This window comes from Carcharhinus amblyrhynchos, chromosome 21 (genome assembly GCF_965287045.1).
Source record: "Carcharhinus amblyrhynchos chromosome 21, sCarAmb.v2.hapA, whole genome shotgun sequence".
Classification (NCBI taxonomy): Eukaryota; Metazoa; Chordata; class Chondrichthyes; order Carcharhiniformes; family Carcharhinidae; genus Carcharhinus; species Carcharhinus amblyrhynchos.
Window position 1 is genome coordinate 49,482,348 of NC_137344.1, and position 21,317 is coordinate 49,503,664.

General features: G+C 52.1%; 2 protein-coding genes across 2 annotated transcripts in view; both read left to right on the top strand.

Annotated features, from left to right (window-relative positions):
* Positions 1–224: 224 nt before the first annotated feature.
* Positions 225–4,445, top strand: LOC145356504 (uncharacterized). The gene is made up of 2 exons (XM_080209231.1): positions 225–265; positions 3,152–4,445. Exon 2 carries the CDS (start codon positions 3,495–3,497, stop codon positions 4,167–4,169), a length of 675 nt encoding a protein of 224 aa, XP_080065357.1. The 5' UTR covers positions 225–265; positions 3,152–3,494; the 3' UTR covers positions 4,170–4,445.
* Positions 4,446–10,268: 5,823 nt separating this feature from the next.
* LOC145356613 (baculoviral IAP repeat-containing protein 7-like) overlaps positions 10,269–21,317 on the top strand; it is a 37,188-nt gene continuing 26,139 nt past the window's right edge. Inside the window, exons 1-2 of the mRNA XM_080209428.1 lie at positions 10,269–10,460; positions 16,409–17,057. Coding sequence (XP_080065554.1) covers positions 10,269–10,460; positions 16,409–17,057 — 841 coding nt within the window. The remainder of the gene's footprint in view (positions 10,461–16,408; positions 17,058–21,317) is intronic.

Sequence of the window (21,317 nt, forward strand, 5' to 3'; positions counted from 1 at the left end):
CGGAAGGAGCCCCTCTCCAACCAATCAGAGCGGGGGGTATATGCCCCGCCCCCTCCAATGAGCAGCCCAGGGAACGGGCTTTGTGACGTCACCCCGGCTCGGACTGTCCGTGCGCAGGCGCAGCCCGCCCCCCCCGCCCCCCCCCCTCAGGCCAGCTGGCTGGAGCAGAGCGGCTCCTCACTGACCGCTGGTCACCGTGTCCCTGCGACCGGCTCCGGACAGAGCCCGGGAACCCCACCCGCCACACTGCTCCTGCTCCGGACAGGTCAGTGAGTGGAGTGGAGCGGCGGGAGCTGGCCCTGTGCTCATGGTGCTGGAGCTGAGGCCGGCTGCATGGCAACAGCCTCAGCAATGTGAAAACACCGGGCCCTGAACACCAGGCAGCGGGCCCTGAACACTGGGTACCGGGCCCTGAGCACTGGGCACCAGGCACTGGGCCCTGAACACCAGGCAGCGGGCCCTGAACACTGGGTACCGGGCCCTGAGCACTGGGCACCAGGCACTGGGCCCTGAACACCAGGCAGCGGGCCCTGAACACTGGGTACCGGGCCCTGAGCACTGGGCCCTGAACACTGGGTACCGGGCCCTGAGCACCGGGCCCTGAACACCAGGCAGCGGGCCCTGAACACTGGGTACCGGGCCCTGAGCACCGGGCCCTGAGCACCGGGCCCTGAGCACCGGGCACCAGGTCCTGGGCACTGGGCGCTGAACACCAGGCAGCGGGCCCTGAACACTGGGTACCGGGCCCTGAGCACCGGGCACCAGGCCCTGGGCGCTGAACACCAGGCAGCGGGCCCTGAGCACCGGGCACCAGGCACTGGGCGCTGAACACCGGGACTGGGCAGCGGGCCCTGAGCACCGGGACTGGGCAGCGGGCCCTGAGCACCGGGACTGGGCAGCGGGCCCTGAGCACCGGGCACCAGGCACTGGGCGCTGAACACCAGGCAGCGGGCCCTGAACACTGGGTACCGGGCCCTGAGCACCGGGCCCTGAGCACCGGGCACCAGGCACTGGGCGCTGAACACCAGGCAGCGGGCCCTGAACACTGGGTACTGGGCCCTGAGCACCGGGCACCAGGCACTGGGCGCTGAACACCAGGCAGTGGGCGCTGAGCACCGGGACTGGGCAGCGGGCCCTGAGCACCGGGACTGGGCAGCGGGCCCTGAGCACCGGGACTGGGCAGCGGGCCCTGAGCACCGGGACTGGGCAGCGGGCCCTGACCACCAGGCACCGAGCAGCGGGCCCTGAACACTGGGCACCAGGCCCTGGGCACTGGGCCCTGAACACCAAGCAGCGGACCCTGGGCTCCAGGACTGGGCAGCGGGCCTTGAACACCGGGCCCCGAGCAGTGGGCCCTGGGCACCGGGCCTGTTGTTCACACCTCACCCACTGGAACCGCGCCGGGGCTGGGGGAATGGGGTTTGGGGAGGGTGGGGCTATGCTTGTTGTCCACAAGGTATTGCAAGGGAATTAGGCCATTTGGCCCATTGAGATTGCTCCATTAGTCAACGATGTTATCTGACATGACAATCCTCAACTCCACTTATTCCACTTATTCATGTCACAGCTGTATAAAACTCTGGTGCGGCCACACTTGGAGTATTGCGTACAGTTCTGGTCGCCGCATTATAAGAAAGATGTGGAGGCATTGGAAAGGGTGCAGAGGAGGTTTACCAGGATGTTGCCTGGTATGGTGGGAAGGTCTTATGAGGAAAGGCTGAGGGACTTGAGGTTATTTTCATTAGAGAGAAGAAGTTTACAAGGTGAGCTAATTGAGGCATACAAGATGATCAGAGGGTTAGATAGAGTGGACAGTGAGAGCCTTTTACCTTGGATGTTGATGGCTAACACGAGGGGACATAGCTTTAAATTAAGGGGTGGTGATTATAGGACGGATGTCAGAGGTAGGTTCTTTACTCAGAGGGTAGTAAGGGCGTGGAATGCCCTGCCTGCAGCAGTTGTGGACTCGCCAACTTTAAGGGCGTTCAAATGGTCAGTGGATAGGCATATGGATAACGTTGGAATAGTTTAGGTTAGAGGGTCATTAGATTGGTTCCACTGATTGGCGCAACATTGAGGGCCGAAGGGCCTGTACTGCGCTGGAATGTTCTACGTTCCACTGTGAGCAGTGGCCCTGATGAAGGATCATCTTGACTCCCAACATCGGCTCCGCGCTGTCCCCACTGACGCTGTCAGAGCTGCTGAGATTTTCCAGCACTTTTCTGTTTTTGTCTAAACTCCACTTTGTTATCTCCATAACCCTCAATTCCCTCACTGATTAAAATCTGCCTGTCTCAGCCATGAAAATAATGAACAACCCAGGCTTCACGGTAAAGAATTCCACAGATTCACTACCCTCCGAGGGAAGAAATTTCTCCTCATCTCTGTCTTACACGTGCCCACTTTCCAGTCCGTCAACACTGAATCATGCAACAATACAGCATGGAAAGAGACCATTTAGCTCATCAGATCAAAGTGCAAACCAGTTAGTCCAACTCCCCGCTCCATTCTTTCCCCATATTCGTAAATTATTTCTCCTTCAATTATTTATCCAACTCTCTATAGAAAGACTCTCGTGCAACTAGGGATGGCAATAAATGGTATACAGATTAGGTAGATTGACCTTGCTAAATTGCCCCTTCGTGTCCCAAGATGTGTAAGTTAGTGGGGTAAATATATGAGGTTACGAGAATAGGATCTGGGTAAAATGTTCTTGTGGAGAGTTGGTACAGACATGATGGGCATGCCACCTTCTGTACTGTAGAGATTCTGTGATTCTCTGATTATTTGAAACCACTTTTATCAAATCTCTTCAAGGCTTTTCGGTTCAAATGAGACTAACGTGGCATTTCACTGGGAGACCAGGACTATTGGGGATTGTTGGCCTTGTCAGGGGAGCTAGCATCCAATGATAGAATGAAATAAACAACCACTGATTGCTATCAATAGCGGAAACCCATCAATAGAGGAGACTATTCAGAAACATTACAATAAATTGTCATTTTCCAGAGAAGAGGGAGAGTGTGGGGAACGGGGATTTACAGCTTTGGTGAAACAAGAGAGGGAAACATGTTTTATAGAAACTAGAATGATCTGTTCTGGATTTCTGTCCTGCATTGGCATTGATGACTGTTGTAAACTCCTTTTGCAGGGTGTTAGAATGTGAGGATTTGCAGACAGGAAACAAACCAAATGTCACGTCAATCAGACAGAGTCACTCGATTAATCAGAACCAGAATATCATCAGCCTTTACATGTCCAAGGAAAAATATTTGTCTGTGGTCAAGTATTTCAGACATCAGTGTGACTGGAAAGCACCGATTCACACGGACATTAGAGTGAGTGATCCACTGTAGCCGCTGTGTAAAGAGCTTTAATGAGTTTATGCAGCCTGACTGCACCATGCAGAACAGTGAGAGAGTGCGTATGTGTCCTCTGAGCGGTGAGATTTAAGCTGTTCATCGAATCTCAGGAGTCACGGGGACACCCACGCCATGGTGAAACGATGGAAATGTGGGGACTGTGGGAAGAGCTTTCGCTCCCCGTCTGAGCTGGAAACGCATCGACGCGTTCACACCGGGGAGCGGCCGTTCACCTGCTCTCAGTGCAGGAAGCAATTCACTCAGTCATCCCACCTGCTGTTACACCAGCGAGTCCACACCGGGGAGAGGCCATTCATCTGCTCCCAGTGTGGGAGTAGATTCACCGATTCATCCACCCTACGGAAGCACCAGCGAATTCACACCGGGGAGAGGCCGTTCACTTGCTCTGTGTGTGGGAAGGGATTCACTCAGTCCTCCAGCCTGCTCAGACACCACGGCAGTCACACCAACGAGAGACCTTTCAAATGCTCTGACTGTGGCAGTGGCTTCAAAAGCTCCCAGGAGCTGATGGTCCACCAACGCATTCACACTGAGGAGAGGCCGTTCAGCTGCTTGCAGTGCTCAAAGAGGTTTAGGAAGTCATCCAATCTGCTAACCCACCAGCGGGTTCACACCGGCGAGAGGCCGTTCACCTGCTCTGTGTGTGAGAAGAGATTCACCCGGGTAGCGCACCTGCAGATTCACCAGCGAGTTCACACCGGGGAGAGGCCATTCACCTGCTCTATCTGTGAGAAGAGATTCACTCAGTTATCCAGCCTGCAGACACACCAGCGAGTTCACAAGTGACTTATAGGGTTTGGATTCTGTTATTGTTGCTGCTAGTCACATCCAGGACTGAACCATATTCGTGCTGACACCTGGCCAGGTGGGAGGTTTAGAGAGTATCTTTTTCTGGCCTTTGTTTCCAGTGAGCTGATGCTCTTTGACGCTGTGCGTGCACATTTCCACTGAAATGTTCTTCAAAAGATGAAGTACATTTATTTTGTCATGGGTGTTTTTCCAATCTCCACTGGTAGATCTGAAATAAATACATTTGTTTTAGTTCTATTGAGTCTACAGCACAGAGCCTGGCCGATTGACTTAATTGGTCTGTGTCAGTATTTGTACTCTACAAATTCTCCAACCACCCCTTTTCTTTTTCACCACTGAAGGGTCAGATTAACTACATCGAATAACCCAGCACTGGATGGAGAACAGGATTACACCCAGTGTCCGTTATTAGAGGCAGCAGCACCTGTTGGATGTCTAGTTTCATTGTACAGCTGGGAACTAGTCTACCCAGATAGGTTTCTAAAGCATCATCCCAACAGCATGCCTGGGTAGCTATCAGCTGCTCGAATTATTGCTGCATTTTGGGCTGCCGGCTTCCTTTTGGGTTGGTCATGCCTCCTGCAGGTTCACATACTGTTGTTGCCATTCTCTCCTCCCTCTCACCTCGCTGGCTCCCATCCCCTGTTGACCCAGGTCCGAGTGTAGCAAAGGCAGGAGCATAGTGTCAAGGCGTAGATCAGCTCTGAGCGGACTGAGTGACAGAGAAGGTCCAGGCTCCCCTTCCTGTTCCTGTGTAACTGGCTTGAGGGGCTGAATGGCCTCCTGTTCCTGTGTAACTGACCTGAGGGGCTGAATGGCCTCCTGTTCCTGTGTAACTGGCCCGAGGGGCTGAATGGCCTCCTGTTCCTGTGTAAAGTAAAAAATAAAAGTTAAGTTTATTAGATACAAGTAAGGCTTACATTAACACTGCAATGAAGTCACTGTGAAATTCCCCTAAGCACCACAGTACAGTGCCTGTTCAGGTTGATGCACCCTTTCAGACTGTGGGAGGAAACTGGAGCACCCGGAAGAAACCCATGCAGACATGGGGAGAATGCGCAAACTCCACACAGATAGTGACCTGAGCCAGGAATCGAACCCGGGTCCCTTGTGCTGTCAGGCAGTAGTGCTAATCACTGTGCCATCTGTGTAACTGGCCCAAGGGGCTGAATGGCCTCCTGAGTAACTGGCCCAAGGGGCTGAATGGCCTCCTGAGTAACTGGCCCAAGGGGCTGAATGGCCTCCTGTGTAACTGGCCCAAGGGGCTGAATGGCCTCCTGTGTAACAGACTTGAGAGGATAAATGGCCTTCTCCTGTTAATATGCATGGGGATTTTAATGGGAACTGTGACCAGTTCTAATGTTTCTCTTTTTCTGTCTTAAAAACTTGAATGAGTGTGGATGAAGCTTTTCCATCTTAGATACTCATCAAACCCATTTAGGTATCCATTTTATTGATCTGCTCCACGCTTTACTGGCTTTCCTTTGGGTCCCTCCCAGCTTTTCGTCACTTACTCAGTTAGCAAAAGGAAAATTGAATGGGCACTTGAGGGAAGTAAGCTTGCAGGGCCATGGGGATAGGATGCAGATAAGACTGACTGGATTGCTCTACAGAGAACCTTCATGGAATTGATGGGCTGAATGGCCTCTTTTTGTGCAGTAATAATTGTGAGTCTACGCAAAGGCCATCCATTCCCCTTCCCTCAGGGAATCGGAGATTGAGAGGTGATCTGATTGTGACCTCTGTGAAAGGATTTGAGTAGATAGATGAAGAGAAATGACTTCCCCTGGGGTGAGGAGGGGTCCAGAACAAAGGAGCAGAACCTTAGAATTCGAGCCAGGCTAGGTTGGAGTAAATCAGGAAACACTTCTTCACACGCACTGTGTTGGAAAAGGGGAAAACTCTCCCCACCTCCCCCGAAAGGCAGGAAAGGGGGGGCACTGTGGTTAGCACCGCTTCCTCACAGCGGCAGGGACCTGGGTTCAATTCCAGCCTCAGGTGACTGTGTAAAGTTTGCACATTCTGTCCATGTCTGCGTAGCTTTCCTCCGGGTGCTCCAGTTTCCTCCCACACTCCAAGGTTAGGTGGATTATCCACGGTAAATGTGTGGGGTTACAGGGATAGAGCAGAGAGCTGGGCCTAGGTGGGATGTCCTTCGGAGACTTGGTGCAGACTCAATGGCCCAAATGGCCTCTTCGGCACTGTAGGGATTCAATGGAGAGTGGGGGAGGGATGTCACCACTTGGTACTTTCTAGACTGAGATAGATGGATTTTTGATTCGAGAGTGTATTTAGGAATATGGAGCAAAGATGGCCAAATGGAACAGAACATAGTCAAAATCCGTCCCTAACAGCACTATGGGTGTACCTACACTTCATAGAACATTCCAGTGCAGTTCAGGCCCTTCGGCCCTCGATGTTGCGCCGACCAGTGGAACCAATCTAATGACCCACTAACCTAAACTATTCCAATGTTATCCATATGCCTATCCACTGACCATTTGAACGCCCTTAAAGCAGGCAGGGCATTCTACGCCCTTACTACCCTCTGAGTAAAGAACCTACCTCTGACATCCGTCCTATAACTACCACCCCTTAATTTAAAGCTGTGTCTCCTCGTGTTAGCCATTACCATCCGAGGAAAAAGGCTCTCACTATCCACTCTATCTAACCCTTTGATCATCTTGTATGCCTCAATTAGGTCACCTCGTAACCTCTCTAATGAAAATAACCTCAAGTCCCTCAGCCTTTCCTCACAAGACCTTCCCACCATACCAGGCAACATCCTGGTAAACCTCCTCTGCACCCTTTCCAATAATGCGGCGACCAGAACTGTACACAATACTCCAAGTGCGGCCGCACCAGAGTTTTGTACAGATGTAACATAACCTCACGGCTCCGAAATTCAATCCCTCTACCAATAAAAGCTAACACACCGTACGCCTTCTTAACAACCTTATCAACCTGGGTGCCAACTTTCAGGGAGCTATGCACATGTACCCCGAGATCTCTCTGCTCGTCAACACTACTAAGAGTCCTTCCATTAGCCCTATATTCTGTACCCCTGTTACTCTTACCAAAGTGAATCACCTCACACTTTTCCGTATTAAACTCCATCTGCCACCTCTCTGCCCAGCTCTGCAGCTTATCTATGTCCCTCTGCAAACTGTAACATCCATCCTCACTGTCTCCAACTCCTCCGACTTTGGTGTCGTCAGCAAATTTACTAATCCACTGAGGTGAATTGAGGTGTACAGATCAGTCATGAGCTGACTGGTTGCTGGAGAGGCTGAATGATTAGCTCCTGATTCTAGTGTTCATATACTTGTGACCTTGCCTGGTGCTGCTATTCCAAACTGTGTGTGTTTTCCTGCAGGCCCAAGCCCCCAGCCAGGGCTCCCTTCCAGATTCCCACTGCCCTGTGTGTGAAGGAAGTGCTTCTTTCAATTCACCCACTACTGCAGCGTTTTGTTGTTGCTCAGTATTTCGGGGTGTGGATTTTCCCTCCCATGTTACTCTAGCAGTGTGGTAACGTTATCACTTTATGGCTTCGATTGCCTAGCAACCAACCTCCCTCAGCACTGCTTGTCATGGTCTTGAAACATGTTCACCTTCTCCAACTTGCATTTGTATAGCACCTTTAACACAGCAAAACACCCTGAGGCGTTTCGTAAGAGCGATTTATCAAACAGATACAAGACTCAGCCGCGTTAGGCTGGTGATCTGAAGCTTGGTCAAAGGATTAGGTTTTAAGGGCTGTCTTGAAGGGGAGAGAGGTTTTGGTGGTAATCCTGCAGCTCACAGCCCAGGCAGCTGAAGGCACAGACACCAACGATGGAGTGATTTAAAATCAGAGGCTGGAATTGGAGGAGCACTGATATTTCAGAAGGTGGTTGGGATGGAGGAGATTTCAGAGATAGGGAGGAAGCAAGGCCACAGAGGGATTGAAAACAAGGATAATAATTTTAGACTCAAGGCATCCGGGGGCCAACGTAGGTTGGAAATTACAAGGGAGGATGATGGATGAGTTGATCAGAGTTAAGAAACCTGCTCCCACTAGAAGAATCATCAGTGCCAGCAGGGAAGAAGGGGAAAGGACCAGGGCTGCTGGAGAAATGGGATCTTTAAGGGAAGGGGAAAAAGAACTCACAGACGTTGGGCAGAGGAAGTTTTAGTGTGTGTGAAGCTAACTCTTTGCTCAGAGAGTGAGCAGAAGCTGCAGCAGTTTTACTGAGCGGCACTGAGCAGGTTAACAAGCTGTTTGTCTGAATGCAGAAGTTGGGCAGTGTGAGAATTCAGTCTCACCCCTGGCACAATTCCTGCTCTCACTTCAGGACCAGAAACCTCCTGACCCTCCAGCTTTTCCCATTGACCAATAGCTCAACACACCAGGAAGACTGACCAGTAGGAAGGTCTGGTCTGTTTGCCAGGCTACAGGCTCTGTGCCAATAGCAACACTCAGCTGCCCCATTGCTCCTTCCCCTCTGAATAAACATCAGACTAAAACGTCCTCGTCTGTCCAACATCTGCAAGTAAAACACTTGTATTCCCCCGCCCCTTTCGATTTCTTCCCTAATTCTGGGTTCAGCGTGTTGACATGTAGGAATTAAAGGAAATGAATCCAGGGAGGCTGCAGACTCTGGGAATGTTGATTCACTTCTGTCAGGCTTCTTAAGCAGAGAGTTCCAGCTCATGACAACAAGCTGTCTAAATGAAGCTGCTCTTCATCTTCCTGCTGTATCTCTATGCTCTGAATTTTGCACACATTTTGAGTCCAGTAACAAGTACATATTCAGGCCTTTACGACCCTGCAGAGAGCATGGATCTGTCAATCGGCATGACTTGGATCTTCAGGAGAATTGTCCATCAGTTACAACAGTTTGAGAAGGGAGGGAGAGTGTGTGGAACGGAGAGTTGCAGCTTCAGGGGAACGAGAGAGGAAATATAGAAGCAAGAATTGTCTATTCTGAATTTCTGACTGACAGAATCTTTGGAAACCCCTTTAGTAGGCTATTAGAAAAGGAGGATTTATAGACAGAAACTTCAAACCAAATGTCACATCAAGATCTGATAGAGTCACTCAACTCATCAGACTATTATTGGCCTTTCAATCCAGAAAGAGAAATGTTTATCTGTTTTCTCTGCTTAAAAGAATGTAAACATCATTGCGGCTGGAAACACATCGAGACACAGACACCCAAGTGCGTGCATTGATTGGAAAGATATTTAACCAGTTACACAGCTTGAAAGAGACTTCCCTATTCACATTGCGGAGAGACTGTGCAGTGTTCTAACTGCAGGTGAGGGTTCAACTGGTCCTCACCCTTGGGGAAACACAAGGATGCCTGGACCATGGAGAAACTGACTATGTAGAAACTGACTTTATCTAACCATCCTAGCTACAAATTCATGGACACAGTTACACTGCAAAGAAACCATTTATCTGCTCCATCTGTGGGGAGGAATTCACTTCATGCACACCAGCAATAATCAAACTCAAAACTGGTGAAAGAGGAGGAGAGGAGAAGCCAACATTTGCTCAGTTTTCTAACTATTGCCCCACCAGTGTCAATAGGTATCTTTTTTACACTTTTTGAGCAAACTGAAACCAAATTAACTCATTAACAACCTCTTAAAGGGGCAGTAACAAAAACAAAACTTGAAACTTACCAAAATTAAAATAATAGAATCCCAGAAGGAGACCATTCAGCCCATTGAGTCTGCACCAACCCCAACAGGTCCTATTCCATAACCCTTCATATTTACCCTGCTAGTTCCTCGACACTAGTGTGAATTTAGCACGGCCAATCCTCCTAACCCGCACATCTTTGGGAGGAAACTGGATCCGAGGAAATCTACACATACACAGGGAGAACGTGCAAAATCCACACAGACAGCCCAGGGCTGGAATTGAACTGGGGTCCTTGGCGCTGTGAGGCAGCAGTGCTAACCACTGTCCTGCCCTGGGGGGAGAGATAATACATTCCATCTTCTGCAGTGTCCACTGATCATGAAAGGCCTCAAACATGCAGATGGACAGCATGCCTTTCTCTCCAGGGACACCCAGACATAACCATGAAAGAACGGCAGATAGCCGGGATGACCCCTCAGCGGTCTCCGATCTGGTTTTCCCTCCTATGCCAGGTGCCAAAGATCAGGAGGGTTGTGCCTAAGAGCAACCAAACCTTGAGGAACAGCCCTCAAATAACAAAAATTAGGCTGATACCTCACACAATCGATGTCAATGTGGAACACAGAACCCTCAAGGTACAGAAATTACACGCAACCTGAGAGCCTGAGAAATGGCCTAATCTATGGTTCATAGAGTTCCTACAGTACAGAGAGAGGCCATTCAGCCCATCGAGTCAGCACTGACCACAATCCCACCCAGGCCATATCCTCATATCCTTACGTATTTACCCACTAATCCCTCTAACCGACACATCTCAGAACACTAAGGGGCAATTTATAGCATGGCCAATCAACCTAACCTGCACATTTTTCGACTATGGGAAGAAACTGGAGTACCCGGAGGAAACCCACACAGACACGAGGAGAATGTGCAAACTCCACATAGATAGTGACCCGAGCTGGGAATCGAACCCTGGTCCCTGGAGCTGTGAGGCAGCAGTGCTAACCACTGTGCTACCCAAATCTATCTGAATCTGGATGCAACGCTTAAATATTTTCAGGCTTGTCCAGTGGCTAGTGTGCCTCATCATAAAATTGAATCTGAGCTCAGAAGACTGGAAGATTCGGGTATTATAAAACCCTTACAGTTCTCCAAATGGGCAGCACCCATACGCCCTATCCTAAAACAGAATCATATTGTAAGAATCTGTGAAGATTATACCATCAGTAGGGAAACTCAGATGGACAAATACCCCATTCCTAGAATTGAAGATACCAAACTAACCAGGGGTTTAAAATACACCAGATTAGACCTCAGACCAGTAGCTGGATGGTGACAATCAACACACAAGGGTTTGCGTACAAACTCTTTTGAAGTCTCATCAGCCTGTGCCATTTTCCTGTGTATGATGGAGAGTTTATTGCAAGACACCCCCAAGGTAGTGGTTTATCTGGATGATGTACTAACTTCTGGAACCTCACCCGAAGGACACACATCGAATTTGGAAGAACTATTGTGACAGTTTAAGGAAGCAGGTGTTTCATTGGAAATGAGGGACCTGAGCAACTGGCGGTTACATTAATTGAGGAATCAGCAGCAGTGAAAGGAGAATCCAGACGCTGGATTGTTTCTTTCCATCCGTTCAGCCTGATTCTTCACATTTTGAAAAGCCTGCCAGAGAACGGAGGATTCTGCCAGAGTCCGGGAGTCCCCGGACCAGCTAAACTTATGAGTGTTACCCTTCAATGAAAAACTTGTTTGTGTTTCTAGTCCCGTTCTTTGTTCCTCCGTAGGTGAACTCTGGAGCTGGGGGAGTGGGGGGAAAGAGGATGGGAGTGTAGCTCTTTAAGAGGGCGATACCTCAAGGGCCACGTTATCGGGCCAGACCCTATAGATTGTTGAGGTGGGAAGCAGATCCATTCGTGAGTAAGGGCATGTATCCTGGGTCAAGGAGGTCACTGCAAGGGTTATGGATAGAGACCTCAGCAGTTTGAATAACTCATGCCCCATCACAGTCAGAAAGCTTCAAAACAGAGTCTCAATTGTACAAGTTCTCATTTATTCACAGAACCAATTCCCACTCACTGGAAAATGTGTGACTAATGCTTGAAGTGGAATCCTTTTGTAAAGATGTGCAGGTCGAAGAAGATTTCATTGGTTAGACACACGGAGGAGTCTGTTCCTGAGGGTGAGGTCTAGCCTGTGTATACCATCACCAAGTGTAAAGTACTGGACCATTTTTCACAAATGCTCAGTTGACATCACATTCCAGTGTTGCTTCTCATCGATATTGGTGCAAAATAACTATATTGCATGACAAATTCTGCCATCAGTATTTTATATACCTTCCTCTCATTCCTGCGACAGACACTCTTCAAACGTATGATGACCCCGTTGTCCTGACCTGGGAATAATCACAGTTCCGGAATGCCACAACAATGTCATCCTGGACAGGCTCATGTCCCACGGTGCTAAAGGCAGAAGCTTTATGGGGGTAAACTTTTTTAAACTAGGGTTCAAATTTGGAAACCTCAAAAGGCACACATTAATATGAGTGATGGCACCTACTGTGTTTCCACAGCACCCTTCATTACTGATCAGGTTTGAGGAGATGAAGGGGTTCTGTCTTGCTTCATGCAGTGACTTGTCAGTGCCACCTTTTTGCAGAGTTGAGATGGTTGCCATTTGCGATCTACACAGATGTGTCATAGGAACTGAAGTGCTTTTTCAACTCCCCAGAGCTTCCCCTGAGCCCTCACTACCTAGAGCCAAACCAGCTCAGAGCTAATAGCTGCACCTTAGCCTGCGCGGGGAGTCTTCTTCCTGAGTCTTGAACTAACAAAAACTTGAATTCACTGGCCCTTTAACCGAAGTAGATGATCTATCAAAACACAGCAAGACGGTCCAACCCTTATTACTGGGCAGGATTAAAGGTAGTAAAAAGTCTGACAACACCAGGTTTTAGTCCAACCTATCCAACCTATCCAACTAAAACCTGGTGTTGTCAGACTTTTTACTGTGTTTACACCAGTCCAACGCCGGCATACCCACATCATCAGGATTAAAGGTAACAGGCACTGCAGCATCCTGTGCGCTGGATGGTACATTAGAACATAACATAAGAACATAAGAAATAGGAGCAGGAGTAGGCCATCTAGCCCTTCAAGCCTGCCCCGCCATTCAATAAGATCATGGCTGATCTGAAGTGGATCAGTTCTACTTTCCCGCCCTCTCCCCATAACCCTTAATTCCCCTGTCTATCAGAAACCTATCTACCCGTGACTTAAATATATTCAGCGAGGAAACCTCAACCACTTCAACGGGCAGAGAATTCCAGAGATTCACCACCCTTTGAGTGAAGAAGTTCCTCCCCAACTCCGTTCTAAACTGCCCCCCTCTTATCTTGAGGCTGTGCCCTCTAGTCCTACTGTCCTTTCTGAGCGGGAAGAGCCTCTCCACTTCTATCCTATCCATCCCCTTCATCATCTTGTACGTCTCAATGAGATCTCCCCTCATCCTTCTAAACTCTAACGAGTACAAGCCCAGTTTATTCAGCCTCTCCTCATAGCTCAACCCCCTCAACTCCGGCATTAGCCTAGTAAACCTCCTCTGCACTCCCTCCAAGGCCAAAATATCCTTGCGCAAGTGCGGCGACCAAAACTGCACACAGTACTCCAGCTGCGGCCTCACCAGTGCCCTGTACAGTTGCAGCAAGACCTCCCCACATTCCCCACAGATTACAAAGCGCACAGTGTCAAAAAATAAAACTGATTTTGTGACAGCAGGTAGCTTAATGATTTCCATTGATCTCTCGACAGTATCATCTTCCTGAGATCTAGACTTATCACATTGGTGTTATTGGCGTGTAGACGCAGTGGTTTCCTATATTTTATCAGAGTGCTGATGGAAACTGTGGAAGACCAGCCTGAAAACAATTTCATCTCAGCGTGGGTTTTAGATGCGGCTGGAGTGCTGGGTGTTCGATAGCTGGACCATTCCCTTAACCTGATCGAGGTTTATAAAATGTTGAGAGGTATTGATCGGGTGGATTCTCAGAGGTTATTTCCCAGGGCTGAAATGTCCTTAATGTCACCACAATTGTTATTGCGACCTCGTAGGATCTAGCCTCACGGAACACTTTAGATATTTCTGTGGGAAAGTAGGTTCCCTCGGTAGGATGTATGACACAAACGAGGCACTGCTACAGGCCGATTGAGTGCTGTCTTCACTCTCTCATCTGCTTTTTTAAGAAACATTTCCTACATGCCTGAGAATTTGGAAGTACATTTGAAATAGAATCGCCTTTGTTATAGAACACTACAGCATAAACAGGCCCTTCAGCCCACAAGTTGCGCTGATCATATCCCTACCTACCAGGCCTATCTATAACCCTCAATCCCATTAAATCCCATGTACTCATCCAGAAGTCTTTTAAAAGACCCCAGCGAGTTCGCCTCCACCACCACCGACGGCAGCCTCACTCACCACCCTCTGAGTGAAAAACTTACCCCTGACATCTCCTCTGTACCTGCTCCCCAGCACCTTAAACCTGTGTCCTCTCGTAGTGACCATTTCAGCCCTGGGAAATAGCCTCCGAGAACCCACCCTATCTATACCTCTCAACATTTTATAAACCTCTATCAGGTTAAGGCAGAGACCGATTTATGAACAGCAAGATCCCACAGACAACTCTATAATAATGACTTGCAGGTGCAGCAGGTGGTCAGGAAGGCGAATGGGATGCTGGCCTTCATAGCGAGGGGGATTGAATATAAAAGTAGGGAGGTCTTGCTGCGGCTGTATAGGGCATTGGTGAGGCCGCAGCTGGAGTACTGTGTGCAGTTTTGGTCGCCGTACTTACGCAAGGATATTTTGGCCTTGGAGGGAGTGCAGAGGAGGTTTACTAGGCTGAAGCCGGAGTTGAAGGGGTTGAGCTATGAGGAGAGGCTGAATAAACTAGGCTTGTACTCGTTAGAGTTTAGAAGAATGAGGGGAGATCTCATTGAGACGTATAAGATGATGAATGGGATGGATAGGATAGAGGTGGAGAGACTCTTCCCGCTCAGAAAGGACAGTAGGACTAGGGGGCACAGCCTCAAGATAAAGGGGGGGCGGTTTAGAACAGAGTTGAGGAGGAACTTCTTCACTCAAAGGGTGGTGAATCTCTGGAATTCTCTGCCCGTTGAGGTGGTGGAGGCTGCCTCGCTAAATATTTTTAAGACGCGGGTTGATGGGTTTTTGATAAGAGAGGGGATTAAGGGTTATGGGGAGAAAGCGGGAATGTGGAACTGAGCCACGACAGATCAGCCATGATCTTATTGAATGGCGGGGCAGGCTCGAAGGGCTAGATGGCCTACTCCTGCTCCTATTTCCTATTTCTTATGTTCAGTCTGTTATAGTGGTGCCAGAACACCAGGGAGAATTTTTCTGCTGTTCCTTCAATGGAGATATGGGATTGTTTACATCCAGCAGAGGTGACAGTCGAGATCTTATTTTAATGTCTCGTTCTAGAGACAATATCTCAAACGGTGCGGCACCCCCTCAGTGTTATGTTTGAGTGTCAACCCAGATTTCTGGGAGGAGTGAGTCTTGAACTCGCAACCTTCTGACTCAGAAGCAAGAGTACAAGCCACAGCAGATAGTCAGGGAACACTTCCTCTGCTAGTGTCTTAGAGTAACCAAACTCATGGGTGAAGTCATGAAGGATTTTGGGAGTGATATTTGGGTCTAACTATCCATGTGAAAGTTAGTTTGTGTTTGAAAGGTGATGTGGCACAGTTACAAAGGGTTGTGATTGTGCGAGTGGGGACCAGCTCAGCAAAACGTGGCTCTGGCTTTTTCCAGCCCAGACTGAGTGTGATCACATGGAATCAATCAGGGTTTGACACTGTCTGCACTGACACAACGAACTGTCCAGTAACCTGCCCTAACACAGAGTTATCCTGCGAATATTTACAGCGCTGTCGGAGGAATGGGATGGCTGTGAGCTGAAAGCAGTCTGACCGCTGATACGTGTGTTATTTAGCGCTAAGTAATGTCTTTGGTTGACGGATTTCTGTAAGTTTGTCTGACGTTTGTCCTGAGATAAAAGGAGGCTTTATCTGATTCCCATCTGATTCTGCTGGAAACAAGTGCAGTCGTTCGAGGGGTCACTGGAGGCTGTGTGCTGTCATCAATACTTCCCAATGCTTTGAAGCTGGACTCGCTTCCTGCAGTCAGTCGTTCTGACAGCGTTATTGCAAAGATGTTGTTTTAATCCTGGAATTAGAAACTAGCGCCAACTACTCGGAACAGGATGGAGAGTGAGGAGTGGATGGGCGTGTGGGGGAGGAGTACGGACAAGGGGAGGGAGGCTGTGGAGAGGGGGGTCGAGGAGAAGGAGGATGAGGAGAGGGAGGGTGAGGAGAGGCAGAGTGTCGAGTTAGGGGGTGGAGAGAGGGAGAGCGGAGAAAGGGGGAGTGTGGTGAGGGGGGGGAAGGAGAGGGAGAGCGAGAGTGCTCAGGGGGGGTCTGCAGAGAGGGAGAGTGCAGAAAGGGGTGGAATAACCCCCTCTGATTTCTATGGCGTTGGGATCCATGAGCAGTTCACCAGCGCAGGTGACCCCCCACCATCCCACAGCCTGACCCAGGCTGTGCTGCATTGCCCAGCTGACCAAGCCCACGGCCTAGGAGCTGGGCCGGCTGTGGGGATCTTGTATCCGGGCGGAGGAGACGGTGAAGACTGCGGTCAGCCTCTTGCCACCTCAGAATTCTCTGTGCTGGCTGGTCCCAGCAGGTATGAGGGTGTGGGAGTGGATTGCTTGAAGACTGAGTACGGTCCTGACCCACGCCGAGCTCCCTTGTATCTGAGGTCAGACGTCAGGGCCCAGAGAATATCCCAGAGCCAGCCAGGCCGCAGCCTGTGTTTCCACGGGGCCATCTTCAGACGCTGGTCACCAAGCAGGCAACGGCGGCTGGAGAAGGTAAAATGCTGCCCCCTTCGCACCCGTGCCTTTGGCATCGATTGCAACCTGGGCAACGGTGGCGCCGACCTTGGCCTGGAGTGGCAAAAGGCCGACAGTGTGGATGGACAAATCATTAGCCAGCTCCAGCGGATGAGTGTGGAGGAAGCAGCACCGCCAGTCAACGTGGAGATGGAGGCAGAGGAGGCGCGACTGAGAACCTTCGACAACTGGCCGGCTGGTGCCACAATCCAACCGTCGCAACTGGCCCATGCGGGATTCTTCTACACGGGTAAGAACATAAGAAATAGGAGCAGGAGTAGGCCATCTAGCCCTTCGAGCCTGCCCCGCCATTCAATAAGATCATGGCTGATCTGTCGTGGCTCAGTTCCACATTCCCGCCCTCTCCCCATAACCCTTAATCCCCTCTCTTATCAAGAACCCATCAACCCGCGTCTTAAAAATATTTAGCGAGGCAGCCTCCACCACTTCAACGGGCAGAGAATTCCAGAGATTCACCACCCTTTGAGTGAAGAAGTTCCTCCTCAACTCCGATCTAAACCGCCCCCCCTTTATCTTGAGGCTGTGCCCTCTAGTCCTACTGTCCTTTCTGAGCAGGAAGAGCCTCTCCACCTCTATCCTATCCATCCCATTCATCATCTTATACGTCTCAATGAGATCTCCCCTCATTCTTCTAAACTCTAACAAGTACAAGCCTAGTTTATTCAGCCTCTCCTCATAGCTCAACCCCCTCAACTCCGGTATCAGCCTAGTAAACCTCCTCTGCACTCCCTCCAAGGCCAAAATATCTTTGCGCAGGTGCGGCGCCCAAAACTGCACACAGTACTCCAGCTGCGGCCTCACCAATGCCCTATACAGCCGCAGCAAGACCTCCCTGCTTTTATATTCAATCCCCCTCGCTATGAAGGCCAGCATCCCATTTGGATGCTCAACACCGACTCAAAAATAAGGGCTGGGTGTAGATACAGAGCAACGCCGAACTGAAAATACAGGAAGACACGGATAATCTTGCAGACTGTAGTTGATAAATGGAATTTTGCTAAGTGTGAGGTGGTATATTGTGGCAGGGTAAGGATAGAAACATCAATGTGTTTGATAGTGAGGGAGAAAGTGACAGACGACCAGCTCTCTCCACCTTATAGTCTGGGGACTTTGGGGAAATATTGGGCCTCGTGGGCTGTCTGATTCTCCCGCCCTGCCACCAACTGATACAGCCAAGGATCAGGGCATTATTATTTGTAAAGGCCCCCCCAGTGCAGAGAGGATAAAGCAGTTCACCGAGGAAACCCCTGGGCATTGCCCCTGACCATACCCAGGCAGTGTGGGGAGTGTTGGAGGGCAGTGTCGGGGTTTAACACTAGGGGGCAGTGCCAGGGATTAATGTTGGGGAGCGGTGCCAGGGGTTAATGTTGGGGGGCGGTGCCGGGGATTAATGTTGGGGGGCAGTGCTGGGGGTTAATGTTGGGGGGGGCAGTGCTGGGGGTTAATGTTGGGGGGCAGTGCCGGGGGTTAATGTTGGGGGGGGCAGTGCTGGGGGTTAATGTTGGGGGGCAGTGCTGGGGGTTAATGTTGGGGGGCAGTGCCGGGGGTTAATGTTGGGGGGGGCAGTGCTGGGGGTTAATGTTGGGGGGCAGTGCTGGGGGTTAATGTTGGGGGGCAGTGCCGGGGGTTAATGTTGGGGGGGCAGTGCTGGGGGTTAATGTTGGGGGGCAGTGCTGGGGGTTAATGTTGGGGGGCAGTGCCGGGGGTTAATGTTGGGGGGGCAGTGCTGGGGGTTAATGTTGGGGGGCAGTGCCGGGGGTTAATGTTGGGGGGGCAGTGCTGGGGGTTAATGTTGGGGGGCAGTGCTGGGGGTTAATGTTGGGGGGGCAGTGCCGGGGGTTAATGTTGGGGGGCAGTGCTGGGGGTTAATGTTGGGGGGCAGTGCCGGGGGTTAATGTTGGGGGGGCAGTGCTGGGGGTTAATGTTGGGGGGCAGTGCCGGGGGTTAATGTTGGGGGGGCAGTGCTGGGGGTTAATGTTGGGGGGCAGTGCCGGGGGTTAATGTTGGGGGGCAGTGCCGGGGGTTAATGTTGGGGGGGCAGTGCCGGGGGTTAATGTTGGGGGGGCAGTGCTGGGGGTTAATGTTGGGGGGGCAGTGCTGGGGGTTAATGTTGGGGGGGCAGTGCCGGGGGTTAATGTTGGGGGGGCAGTGCCGGGGGTTAATGTTGGGGGGCAGTGCCGGGGGTTAATGTTGGGGGGGCAGTGCCGGGGGTTAATGTTGGGGGGCAGTGCCGGGGGTTAATGTTGGGGGGCAGTGCCGGGGGTTAATGTTGGGGGGCAGTGCCGGGGGTTAATGTTGGGGGGGGCAGTGCTGGGGGTTAATGTTGGGGGGGCAGTGCTGGGGGTTAATGTTGGGGGGGCAGTGCCGGGGGTTAATGTTGGGGGGGCAGTGCCGGGGGTTAATGTTGGGGGGCAGTGCCGGGGGTTAATGTTGGGGGGGCAGTGCCGGGGGTTAATGTTGGGGGGCAGTGCCGGGGGTTAATGTTGGGGGGACAGTGCCGGGGGTTAATGTTGGGGGGGCAGTGCTGGGGGTTAATGTTGGGGGGGGCAGTGCCGGGAGTTAATGTTGGGGGGACAGTGCTGGGGGTTAATGTTGGGGGGGCAGTGCCGGGGGTTAATGTTGGGGGGGCAGTGCTGGGGGTTAATGTTGGGGGGGCAGTGCCGGGGGTTAATGTTGGGGGGCAGTGCTGGGGGTTAATGTTGGGGGGGCAGTGCCGGGGGTTAATGTTGGGGGGGCAGTGCTGGGGGTTAATGTTGGGGGGGCAGTGCCGGGGGTTAATGTTGGGGGGCAGTGCCGGGGGTTAATGTTGGGGGGGCAGTGCCGGGGGTTAATGTTGGGGGGGCAGTGCCGGGGGTTAATGTTGGGGGGGCAGTGCCGGGGGTTAATGTTGGGGGGGCAGTGCCGGGGGTTAATGTTGGGGGGGCAGTGCCGGGGGTTAATGTTGGGGGGGCAGTGCTGGGGGTTAATGTTGGGGGGGCAGTGCCGGGGGTTAATGTTGGGGGGCAGTGCCGGGGGTTAATGTTGGGGGGACAGTGCTGGGGGTTAATGTTGGGGGGGCAGTGCCGGGGGTTAATGTTGGGGGGGCAGTGCTGGGGGTTAATGTTGGGGGGGCAGTGCCGGGGGTTAATGTTGGGGGGCAGTGCCGGGGGTTAATGTTGGGGGGGCAGTGCCGGGGGTTAATGTTGGGGGGGCAGTGCCGGGGGTTAATGTTGGGGGGGCAGTGCCGGGGGTTAATGTTGGGGGGCAGTGCCGGGGGTTAATGTTGGGGGGGCAGTGCCGGGGGTTAATGTTGGGGGGGCAGTGCCGGGGGTTAATGTTGGGGGGCAGTGCCGGGGGTTAATGTTGGGGGGGCAGTGCCGGGGGTTAATGTTGGGGGGCAGTGCCGGGGGTTAATGTTGGGGGGGCAGTGCCGGGGGTTAATGTTGGGGGGGCAGTGCCGGGGGTTAATGTTGGGGGGGCAGTGCGGGGGTTAATGTTGGGGGGGGGCAGCGCTGGGGGTTAATGTTGGGGGGGCAGTGCGGGGGTTAATGTTGGGGGGGGCAGTGCTGGGGGTTAATGTTGGGGGGGCAGTGCCGGGGGTTAATGTTGGGGGGCAGTGCCGGGGTTAATGTTGGGGGGCAGTGCCGTGGTTAATGTTTGGGGGGGCAGTGCCAGGGGTTAATGTTGGGGGGGGCAGTGCCGGGGGTTAATGTTGGGGGGGGCAGTGCCGGGGGTTAATGTTGGGGGGGGCAGTGCCGGGGGTTAATGTTGGTGGGGCAGTGCCGGGGGTTAATGTTGGGGGGGCAGTGCCGGGGGTTAATGTTGGGGGGGGCAGTGCTGGGGGTTAATGTTGGGGGGGGCAGTGCTGGGGGTTAATGTTGGGGGGGCAGTGCCGGGGGTTAATGTTGGGGGGCAGTGCGGGGGTTAATGTTGGGGGGGGCAGTGCTGGGGGTTAATGTTGGGGGGGCAGTGCCGGGGGTTAATGTTGGGGGGCAGTGCCGGGGTTAATGTTGGGGGGCAGTGCCGTGGTTAATGTTTGGGGGGGCAGTGCCAGGGGTTAATGTTGGGGGGGGCAGTGCCGGGGGTTAATGTTGGGGGGGGCAGTGCCGGGGGTTAATGTTGGGGGGGGCAGTGCCGGGGGTTAATGTTGGTGGGGCAGTGCCGGGGGTTAATGTTGGGGGGGCAGTGCCGGGGGTTAATGTTGGGGGGGCAGTGCCGGGGGTTAATGTTGGGGGGGGCAGTGCCGGGGGTTAATGTTGGGGGGGGCAGTGCCGGAGTTAATGTTGGGGGGGCAGTGCTGGGGGTTAATGTTGGGGGGGCAGTGCCGGGGGTTAATGTTGGGGGGGGCAGTGCTGGGGGTTAATGTTGGGGGGGCAGTGCCGGGGGTTAATGTTGTGGGGGGCAGTGCCGGGGGTTAATGTTGGGGGGGCAGTGCCAGGGGTTAATGTTGGTGGGGCAGTGCCGGGGGTTAATGTTGGTGGGGCAGTGCCAGGGCAGTGCTAGAAGATAG